Source organism: Gekko japonicus, unplaced genomic scaffold, assembly GCF_001447785.1.
Source record: "Gekko japonicus isolate JY-2015 unplaced genomic scaffold, Gekko_japonicus_V1.1 scaffold1101, whole genome shotgun sequence".
Lineage (NCBI taxonomy): Eukaryota > Metazoa > Chordata > Lepidosauria > Squamata > Gekkonidae > Gekko > Gekko japonicus.
In genome coordinates this window covers 199926-211893 of record NW_015168680.1, presented here as the reverse complement: position 1 = coordinate 211893, position 11968 = coordinate 199926, and the positions used below count along the sequence as shown (strand labels likewise).

At 43.5% G+C, this 11968-nt stretch overlaps 1 protein-coding gene across 1 annotated transcript in view; it reads right to left on the bottom strand.

Annotated features, from left to right (window-relative positions):
* The window catches only part of DDX10 (DEAD-box helicase 10), a 255941-nt gene that overhangs the window by 72194 nt on the left and 171779 nt on the right, over positions 1-11968 (bottom strand). Inside the window, exon 16 of the mRNA XM_015415396.1 lies at positions 5878-5934. Coding sequence (XP_015270882.1) covers positions 5878-5934 — 57 coding nt within the window. The remainder of the gene's footprint in view (positions 1-5877; positions 5935-11968) is intronic.

Genomic DNA, 11968 nt, shown 5'->3' with positions numbered 1-11968 from the left:
CGGGGCCAGGAGGCCACAGGATGGGCGGGGAGCCGAGGGGGTAATAAAAGCAGAGCAGGAGACGACCGGTGAGGACGTGACTGGGGCTGGCTAAGGACTAGAGGAACAGATAGAGACGGAAGTCCTGGGCTCACCGGGTGACCGGAGCTAAGGCCAGAACGCCCCCAGAACGGGCAAGAGTGGCGAGTCGGCCACCCTGCGTACCCCGTGGTCTGAGGTCCACTCTCCTGCTCCCCAGACGACCTTCCCTCGGCTCCTAACCCTTGTGGAACCTCCCAGAAGGGTGCGTGTGGACCACAGGAGGACGCACCCGGCAGGAGGTTGGCGACCAGCAGCCAGACGAATCGCGACATTCATATCCCACTTTTCCCCTCCCCAGTGGGGACCCAACATCATTCTTAGTTGTTGGATTTTAAGTCTCCCCCCCCCCTTGTTCTTTTTTCCCTGTCCACCGCCCCCTTGGCAAGAAAGAAAAAAACCCACACACCTCAGTTTGCATGATGGGGAGAATACCGCCTTGCCTTGTGACTGTGTCATAACGATCACTGAGATAATGGCCCAATCTGCATCTAGCACTTGCTCTGTTGTTTTACCAAACCCACGCTGGAACAGAAATTCCCCTCTGCATTGCATGCCACTTTCACTTTGATTGATTGTCAGATTTTATGGCAGTGTCCAGAATGCATGCGGATTTCACTTCGTTTGATCTCTTGGTTTTATGGAACTGTCTACATAGATTTATGGCCGTTTTATGGCCATTCAGGGGCGACTCTGCAGTCAGTACCATGTTGGCCCGGGGTATCTGAATGTGGTTCTGAGCCACATCTTTTTCCTGTTCCAGTGTGGATTCAGTAAAACAATGGAGCAAGTGCTAGATGCAGATTGGGCCAATGTTCAGTTTCATTTGATCCAAAGTGCTGAGGATCACTCAATAAGCTCTTTGGGCTTACTGAACTTTATTCAAAAGCAAAACAAGCTCAGGTGTTTCCTGAACTTTGCTAACAAAAATAATTACAGAAAGAGTGGGAAGGAAAATATTCCTGGGGAGACTAGTTTTCCCCATGGCTGTCACAGGCATTTTATAAAAGATTTTTCATACATACAGATTGACAGTGGTGACCCTAAATAATGACATCAAATACGATTCAAGTTGTCAAGTATGACAACTATTAAGAACTCCACCTTGATCTTTAAAAAAAACAAACAAACCCAACAACCAAGAATTGTAGTTCTCGGGGTTGCAGAAGAAAGGGAATAAGGCAATGAACAGTAAAAATGGTAAGACTAGACAGATCTTGCCAAGGAGTTTATAAAGGAGGTAGTCTGACTGTCTTCATAACTGGTCCTTCCATATGGACCCCAGTTCCTGCCCCTCCACCATTTTGCCAACTGCCAGCACCCTCCAATTCTCCATGTTTCCATTCTGTCTCACCTAAGCCATGGTTACAAATTAACTGAGATTCTATAGCTCTTAAAGGGACAAACTAGATGTTAAGTTGTCCACAAGTCCAACATGTGGCTACTGCCATTTTAGAGTGAATTCAGGACATTTTAAAAAGCCATGAAGGCCAGTGCAGAGGGTTCTTGTCCCCCCCCCCCGATACTTTTCCTGCTGTCGAAACACTTGTCCCTCGCAGCTGCTTTTTGGGAAGCAAGAGTTTCAAGTCCTGGGCTATTCAAGATTGGGCTCTTGCAGAATTTTTAAAGGGGCCAAGTTCAGCTCTAAAATAACAGCAGCATCTATAGGTCAGACCCATGGATGCCATAACGTCTACCTTGGCTCTAATTCTAATGAAAGCTTGCATGAATGAATAGCTCAAACAACCAAGCAGTATTTTCATAATTTGGTCTGCTCAAACTGAATTTGCAGAAACTGGATTATCTTGGATTCTGACACAGAAAACAAACCAGCATATATAAATTTTAGAGAGAAGCAGTTTCTTTCATAATAGCACATGTTCAGTTTACAGTTTCTTTCCACGGTATTAAATCTGAAAGCCCACATGGGGCTTCTTGATCCTGACCTTGGGTGAACTGTGGAAGTCTTCGGGCACTGCTGCTGCCACTAAGATTTCTAGAGCAATGGGGGAGCTTCCAAATTAATTCCTCAGGTGCCTGTCAGTTTGGAATGGCTATATTTATCTTGGGCTCCCTTGAACTCTCAATGGAATTTGATTTCCAGCTGTCAGATTTTTTCCCCCACCGGGAGCCCATTCTCATGTTCTCGCCCCAAACAAAGACAGCTATTCAGAGCTTTGCAGCAATGGGGGATATCTAAAATAACATGGGCTTTAATGCACCATGAACAAAAAGAACAGTTTTCGTTAAGTTAAAAGATGCTCAACAAAGAAAATTAAGTTAGAGAAGTTTCTGGTTAATTTTCTTGCATCTAACCATGATGTGGGCCTTTCCCCTCAATTTCATCCCACCCCCACCAAGCACGAGTGCTTATGGCAAGAGACATAAAAAGGAGATGTAATGACAGAACAAGTCAATAGAAGTGCAATATCCAATGTGCTATAAAGCAAGAGTAGTCATTTGGAAACAGATGAGCATCTGGGTGGGCATTTGTAAAGTTTCATGTAGCACAGATTTCTTTTTGCATGAAGGCTTCTCAAATAAATGGTATTTATAAAATGAATCAATTGCTGCTCTGCATGGGAGAATTAAAAAAATTAAATTCTGCAACTGAATTCCATCAATAGCATGACCTAACAGATCTCCTCTGGACTGATTGTTCCAAAAACACAATGTCACTGCTGTGAATGCCCAGACCTGAACTCCACAAGTTCTCCTCTTGCAAAGAAGAAACCCTGAACAAGATCTCTCCAGCAGATCCCAAAGACAGCCAGATAGGAAATGTTTCCACGGATATATTGGGTGGCAGCCCAGTCATGGTTGGCAAGATCACGACAGACACCTTGAAGCAGGTTAAAGAGGGCAAGGAGCTCTGACCTTGATAGCCCAGACTACCCCAATCTTGTCATCTCTCAGAAGCTAAGCAGGGTCTGCCCTGGTTAGTACTTGGATGGGGGACGGCCAAGGAAGTCCAGGGTTGCTACACAGAGACAGGCAATGACAAACCACCCCTTTTTGTCTCTTGCCTTGAAACGCTTTGGGGTTACCCTAAGTCAACTGTGATTTAATGGCAAAAAAGTAGCAAGTATCTAATGCAAACGAGCTAAAACAGGTTTAATATGTTCCCTGTGCCTGGCCTGTCTTAGTATGCAGACAACTGCATTCTGCACTAGCTAAAATTACCAGCCTCTGGTAGGCCAGGTCTAAGTTAAGTATGAGAAAATCTGGCCTTCTGAGCTTTCTTGGTGAGCTGATTAGAAGCTCTTGCCTACTGCACAAAGTAGGATTGTCTCCTCCCATGCTGTCCAGCCCCCCAGTTAAGATCTGTCTCCCAAACCCTGATCTCTGTGCCCCGGCCTTCACAGGTGAAATGGGTGGTGGTGGTGGGACTAGAGACAATATTCCCTCTAAGCGGCACAGTCTTGTGAGCAAAAATTCTACTTTGTGAGCTACTGGCATTAAAGCTGTGAGCAAGCGATTTGGCTACTGCATAAATTAGTTTGCTCTGGAGCCATCCTTCCTGAGCCAAGACAAAAATGTGTGGGCTGGAGGCTAAAAAACTGTGAGCTAGCTCACACTAACTCAGCTTAGAGGGAACACTGGAGACAGGCATTTTCAGCGCAACGTCTCATCTTTGAAATGCCCTCCCCCTGGAGGCTTGCCTGGCACCTACCATACTACATTGTCTTTTAAGTGCCAGGCCAAAACATTTCTTTTTATCCATGCTTTTCACTAAAAGATTTCATGTTTCAGCTTTTTAATAGTCTACTTTTGGTTTGATTTAAGGATATTTCTTAAGGCGCTCAGAGTTTGTTTTATGAACCTGGCTTGTTTTTAATGGCTTGTTTTTATGGTGGTTATTTATGATACTTTTATAGTATTGGTTTTGCTTGTAAGCCACCCCAAACAGGACTTGAGAAAGGTGGAATATGAACTTCACACAACAATAGCACCAGCAGTAGCTCCAGTTCCAGGCTTAGTTCTGGCTGCTACTCCTGTCCCGGTTCAAGTTCCTGCTCCAAGCCTCTGGCTCATGACTGTGAGGACTCCAAGCTAGAGAACGCACATGCTAGGTCTGCTTTAAAACAGAGCTCAACAGAAGTGATGCATCATGCTGTAAAATGTTCTTCCTGAAAGCTACCTTTCAATGCAGAGTAACTGTTACTACTCAGCATGACCAGTCTCTTTCTTCTTTCTGAACTAAGAGTAATTACTTCTCCACTTCTGAACTGCAATGTGAATTATTCTCCCAGTCCCATTCTCCAAGCCCCACTGACAGCACAGAGAGGAAAATAACATCAGTGGCTTGCTCAAAGGAACCCAATCTTAGCTAAGTGCCAAGGACAAATCATGGTTATTTAGGTGCAATGTAATAAGATACGTTTGGGAAACAATGCACATGCTGATCTTTCTGCAGCACTAAAAACACTGCTGCAAAATTATAGCTCCATGTGCAGTTTGCATTTACATCTTCATTCTTGCTTCTGTAAATTATCTATGGATGCTGTGAGCATTTCAAATTTTGGTTAGAAGAATGTTCTCCCCAGATATAGAGCAGTAAAGTTTCTTGCAATACATTAGTCATTGCTGCGTAAACACCCATGAACCCATGAAGCTGCCATATACTGAATCAGACCTTTGGTCTGTCAAGGTCAGCACTGTCTGCTATCCAGGGTCTCAAGCAGAGGTCCTTCTGATCTGTTTAGCTGGAGACACTGGGAACTGAACCTGGAACCTTCTGCATGCAAAACAGATGCTCTACTACTGAGCCATGGCCCTTTCCCATGCATTTTCTACCCAAAGATGTAGTTCAAGTTCATACGTGGGAGGGAACCTATATTGTGCAAGGATTAAAATTATCAAGGACAAAGGGACACAAAGAAAGCGTAGTAAAGAACAGGATAACATAAAAATGATTCTACTGGATCACTCCATACTCTACCTATTCCACCTGCAACAGTGACAAGCCAGACACCCTGAGAAGCACACAAGCAGGCATTAGGAAAGCCAGCATGGTGTACTGTTTTGGACTGTGAAGATCCAAATTCAAATCTCTACACTCGCACAAAGTTTTCTGGGTGACTTGGTGGCCAGTCACTATCTCTCAGCCTACCTACCAGGACTGTTACAAAAAGAAGAGGGGATTGTACACAAACCCAGATGAATGGTAGGATGTGGTTATCCAGCTTCAAACCAAGCATTCAGATCCCAGTTACAAAGTTTAGTGTTCACTGTGGCTACAGTAAGTGCTGACATAACACTTGAACCCATGACTAAGACTTCATTGATGAGGGAGGGAGGAATTCAAAGTAAAGAGGAAAGGGGAGGAAGAGTGAAATGTTGTGGCCTGATCTAACCAATTAGGACACTGAAAGCATTAGACCTACACTGGCCCAATGCAGATCTACCTACTAGTATTAGGATAGCTTTCTTCCACTCCTTTTCTTAGTCATTCCTAGCAATGAATTTTCCCATGTCATTGCTGCAAAACAGTGAGCCAATATTCTGCTTTTTAAACTATGGCTTCAGTATCTGTTCTGGCTTATTTATAGTGCAGTCCTAAGCAGAGCTACATCCTTCTGAATCCACTAAAGTCAGTAGAAAGGTGTAATTCTGCTGTTAGACTTGACTCCAACAACTGTTTCTGTCTGCTCCATTCTACGTAATCAGGAAATGCAGAACAGTGGAGGATATATGGTAATATAATGAAAGAAAAAGTCATCACAAGTGGTTTTGTAAGTTTCATTTTTTTTTCAAGCAAAAAACATAATTTCAGGAAACAAGCAAAATCAGCCTTACCTTTGCATTTCTCTTCCTGGCTTCCCTTCTCGCTGCCTTTTCTTTTAACCTTTTCTCCTGTAAGTGAAAAATCAAACCAATTAAGCTAAGTTGTAAAAGTAACAGTATTTTTATACAAAGAGTATCTGCTTGCCACTTACCGTTTGCATTCAAATGTAAAATAATACATGCATGACTGAAGAAAGCTCTAATTTTGCCTTCATTTTAACAAGGTTTATCTTCTCCATTGAGATTCTGTAACAGCATCTATTTGGCCCGCTAAGGAAATTCTCTTTCTAGCCCTCTGCTCTCATCATTGTCTTTCTCTTCCATTGCACCAAAAGACCCATTAAGCGAAGGGCAGGTTATCTTTTTATTTTATTCATTTATTTGAATGTCTATCTGGCCCTTTCCCCAGATGTAATATACAGTAGTTTTAAGTCTCTTTAATGTCAACATGTGTACCATGCTGAAGTCATTATACCATTACTCTAAAAAGCCAGCTTGGGGGGGGGGGGGAGTCTCTATGGTATTATAAAATCTCTGTGTACATTTTGTGAGACAGCGTGATAATGTTTTGATTAATTTCACCCAGATGATATTTAGACATTTTCCATCCTGCTTCCCCCCCCCAAAATGGGGACGTAACAATGCTCAATTACCGTGCAGTTGCTCCTAGCAAAGCATTTTTATTGTCAATAGTATTTTACCTAATCAACAACATTTCACCTTCCCTATATATTGTATCTACTCTACATTACTGAACATCAAACCACCCACTAGCTTCCACAACCCACGAGCAATCTGATATATCTGAGCAGAGCAAGACCGCAGCAGCATCCACCCCAGAATGGTCAATATAATTTTTATTTTATTTTTAACAAGGCCCATATCGATCCTAGTTTCCCTTCTTGTAACCCAAGCTTTGCCTGTCCTGTTTTGATCTTTTGTGACCATTTCAGTGTGTGCAAATGGCCGAGCGAAGAGCCGCTGTGTGCAAAGATACCAACGGAAGATATTGTTGAGAAAGCAACAACACCGGATTCTTTATTTTTACATCTTTAAAAATGTTAATATCCTATTATTTTGGTAAAAAGAGCCAAGATGGTTTACTACCAGTAAGTCAAAAAATGTAATGTAAACCCCCCTCCTTTAAAAAAAATCATCAGAAAAAGCAGAAAAAAGAGAAGTAGCAAAAACAATCAGAAACAAGTCAGCTGTCAACTAGAGGGGCAAACAACCCTGTTATAATGTTTTAATTGTAAATGTTCTTATGTCTTCAGACATTTTTAGCTCTGGTTTTAGTGGTATGTTGTTGTGGCTGGGGTGGTTTAAAAGGTTTTAAGATGTGACTTTACCAGTATACTTTAATTTGTAAGTTGCCTTGGTGGCCCTTGTGAGGGGAGAAAGGTGGAATAAAAAATGAATAAAATTAATACATAATGTGGTACCTAAAAGAAAACAGAGTTGGTATTATAGAGGTATCGAGGGGAGAGTTATTCTGAACTGGGCATCACTACAGAGAAGGCCCTGTACCTAATGGGCAACTGCTAACCTCAGAAAGTGGAGACATCTTGCAATGGGTCTTAACAAATGGACATGCTTTAACGATGCATCAAAAGTGTTCAGTGGTCCACAAATGATATCAATAATAATAGAAAACATCTTATATACTTCAGGGACAAGATCAGACTTCAGCTGTTAGTGTCAAGATAACACCACCAATCCAGGAAGGTGAGAAAGGATTTTTCTGAGGAAACGGAACCAAGCTGCCTAAAATGCCTACAGGATGCTGCCCCATAGTGAGCCCATATCAATGCCCTGAAATTTAGAGAGGGTAGCAGTAATCTCAGGCAATGCAGATTAGTGACAACACACTGAGGAGTGGGGGTGAAATTTTGCTGACTCTTACCTGGGTGCTGAGATTAGAATCAGAATAGTAAGGTTTGTTTCAAAGAGGGGGCACTACGACTTCAAAATGTCTGCCTATCATGGGGACAAAACACAGCAAACCTGAGCTTGGGAAACCCAGACGACTGTTTCTCCATTTCAAAATGTCAGGGGTGGGAGAAGGAGAAGGGAAAGAACCACAAAGTGCAGCAGCGAGCCAGAGGGTGGGTGCTTCACTTTCTCCTGTCCTGCGCTTTTTCTCCTGAGACTTCCTTTCCTCTCCTTTGGTCACTATGTTCCTAGCAGCAGGGCATGGGGTAAGTGTTTGCGGAGGAAAGCATAAGCGTGCTCACTTCTGAAATTTCCTGTTCTCCTAGAGCTTTGCACAGCAGGAACAGCAACCTAGATTCCCAAATCCATGCTTGCCCCACCCGAAGCACACACACGCACGTACCAGTGTCCCCTCTAAGCTGAGTTAGTGTGAGCTAGCTCACAGTTTTTCAGCCTCCAGCTCACAGATTTTTGTCTTCGCTCAGGAAGGATGGCTCCAGAGCAAACTAATTTATGCAGTAGGCAAATCGCTCACTCACAACTTTAATCCCAGTAGCTCACAAAGTAGAATTTTTGCTCACAAGACTCCACTGCATAGAGGGAGCATTGGCACACACATACAAACACATGTCATTTCTTACATGATGTTTGTTTGCTTCCGCTCTACAGAACGGAAGAGGAAAAGAAAACCAGAATAACTTCAATTCCAGATGAGGCAGCCAGGACCTAGCAATCTGCTCTTTCCCCCACCATCTCTCCAAAAAAGCATTCCACGGAATAGGTCATTTTTTGCTACTCCAAGCAGCACAACTGTGGCTTGTCCAATTCTGCTGCATTTCATATTAAGCGCCTTGCCCCTCCAAGCCAATACTCAATTTTCTACCTGCTCCAATCCAATTTCCCCACGACTCTGTTCTGACCTACTTTGCTATAGCCTGTCAACCTGTGTCACTTGCCCATTCCTCTGAAAAACTACCCGCTCCCTTTCAAATGCTACCTTTGAAAAGGAAGGGGGAGGGGGGGAGAAACCCAGACAGGCTGACAAACCAGGACTGGATGGAAACAGATTTGAAAGCAGACAACATGAAAAATTAAACAGAATAAAGATTTCACTAAGCACAGGGTTATTTTGTCACCCTGCGCTATTTCGGCAACATGCATTTGTCTCCCTCATCGCGTCAATCAAGTATAATTGAACCAAATGGAAAAGGCAGGGAGCAATCCAGCGGCCATGCCATTCATCTGCAACGCAAGCGTTGTTCATTTTAACAGGGCCTGTGCAAGCCCCACTGAACTGAGTGGAAGTTACAAAGCAGCCGTGCCTGGCAGACTTTACCCAGAGATGTCTAACACCTAGCTAGACAATATTTGCCACAACCTGGATAGCCCAGGCTAGCCTGATCTCATCAAATCTCAGAAGCTTAGCAAGGTTGGCCCTAGTTAGTCATTGGATGGGAGATCATGAAGGAAGTCCAGGTTTGCTATGCAACGGCAGGCAAAGTCAAACCACCTCTGTCTGCATCTTGCACTGAAAACCCTATGGGGTCACCACAAGTAGGCTGTGAATTGACAGTCAGAGAGAGAGAGAGAGAATATTGGGGGGGGGATCACGAAGTCACATTTCACGGAAGCAATGTATGTGAAAGCAGGATAATGCACTTGAGAGAAGGGCAAATGGCACCATAATACTTTGAATAATTCATTTAATTCATTTAAAAATAAGTAGATTGAAAACACAAAGGGACGGTACCGGCTTGACAGAAACTGTGTTAGATGCCTGCTGTAAGAGAGCAGAAGGCTTTTTGAAGAGATTTCATAGAAAGGTTTGTGTGAGGACACACACAGCCCACACTACAACTGCTTATATGACTGAGATACACTTGCTGGACAAAAGGAGTTTTAAAAAAGTCTACACTTTGAAACAGAAAACAATATGACTGTTTCAACGAGATTCCCAAGCCGGAAAGGCATTTATAAAATAAATCTCACCAAAAGTAGACTTTAAGACAGCTGGGGGGGGGGGCCCTGAAAAAATCTCCCAGCTGAAGCTGGAGCTTCACTGAGCCAGAAACATGGAGTTTGGGGTAGACCATAGGGTTTCTAGCCTCCAGGTGGTAATCAACAATAAACAGTAATGATGATAAACACGGTCTAATGTTGCAGACAGAATTAAAAAAACAACCGCGAACAATTGTATTAATTTCAAATAGATATTATTCATTGCATAAAAAAGAACAGAATTTTGTATGCACTTCAAATAGACATTATTCATTGCATTTACAAGTTGTTTGACTGTTGTGGGGCCTGATGTTCACGGTTGTTTTTTTATTCTGTCTGCAACCTCCAGGTGGTGGCTGGAAATCTCCTGGGATTACAACTGATCTCTGGGCAACAGAGATCAGTTCACCTGGAGAAAATGGCCACTTTGGAAGGTGGACTCTATGACATTTATACTCCATTGAAGTCCCTCCCCTTCCCAAACTCTACCCTACTTATGCTCTACCCCCAAAATCTCCAGGTATTTCCATACTCGGAGCTGGGAACCTTAATCAATGGCCAGGGCAGGGTTGCGATTACTGTAACAGACCAGGTCAGGAGAAAGACACTCAGAAACCCCCACTTTGCCATGAAGCTCGCTGGGTGACTTTGGGCTAGTCACTATCCAAACCTAAACTGCCTCAAGGGGTAGCAGAGGAGGAGGAGGAGGAGGAGATTGGATTTATACCTCGCCCTTCACTCAGAGTCTCAGAGCGGCTTAAAGACTCCTTTCCCTTCCCCTCCCAACAACAGACACTCTGTGAGGTAGGTGGGGCTGAGAGAGCTCTTTCCAGAACTGTCCTTGAGAGAACAGCCCTGACAGAACTATGGCTTGCCCAAGGTCATCCAGCAGCTGCAAGTGGAGGAGTGGGTAATCAAACCCAGTTCTCCCAGATTAGAGTCCACACACTTAACCACTTCACCAAAGGTGGACCTCTTTATAGTGTCTTGAGCTCACAGGAGGAAGGGGCAGTAGAAAAATATAATAAATGACATTTAAATTTAGCTAAGTAGGTAGTTCTTATTTTAAAACAAGGGTTGTATCCAGATTTAGCTTGACAGCACTCAAATCTCCAGATTTTTTTCTGAGCCAGTGTAAGTGACTCAAGAGGCAGTGCTTCTTAGAGGTTACATATTAATATTCACAGTAAGAACGCAGCTTTTTGCTCTATCATTTACAGGGAAAGACTCCATGATTAAAGTCACATTTATTTATTTACTTACTTTATTTATAGTCTGCCTTTCTCACCGGGATTCAAGGTAGATTACAGGATACATGTACAGGTTATTTGTACCTTGTAAACAGAACATTTATGTTCAATGGGAAGCACTATATATTTCCCTAGCTCTACTACAACCTAGGCTGCCGACATCTGCTACATGAACGCATGACATTGCCTTATACTGAGTTAGACCACTGGTACCACATCATGAAGGAGGAGGAGGAGAGGAGGAGATTGGATTTATACCCCGCCCTTCACCACCCAAAGGTGTCTCAGAACGGCTTACAAATTCCTTTCCCTTCCCCGCCCCACAACAGACACCCTGTGAGGTGGGCGGGGCTGAGAGAACTCTGACACAAACTGCTCTTTTTCAAGGACAGCTGTGCCAGAGCTTGTGACTGACCCAAGGTCACATCAGCAGGTGCAAGTGGAGGAGTGGGGAATCAAACCCGGTTCTCCCAGATTAGAGTCCGTGCACTTAACCACTACACCAAACTGGCTCTCGGACTCGACTGTGCGACTAAACAACAACAGCTACTACCACGTTCAGGAATTCTTCAAGGTTGTTCACATCACCTATAACTGGGTCTTTTTAACAGGCAATACCACATACTGAACCAGCATACCACTGAGCCATGGCACTTCCTCCTATGCATGTAAATAATTTGCCGTTTTTGACATTGGTATATATGTGGTAACTCTGTAATGTTGTCACCAAGCAAAGGATATGTTTTATAAACAACCTCAGACATCAGCTGACCCCTCATTAACATTTCTGAAGAGTAATCTGCTAGCTATGTGACTACAAAGAATTCACTCAAGATGAAAGTGGGATTCAGATATCAGGGCTATTTTTGGGCAGGAACGCACAGGAACGGAGTTCCGGCTGGCTTCAGAGTTGGCCACGCCCA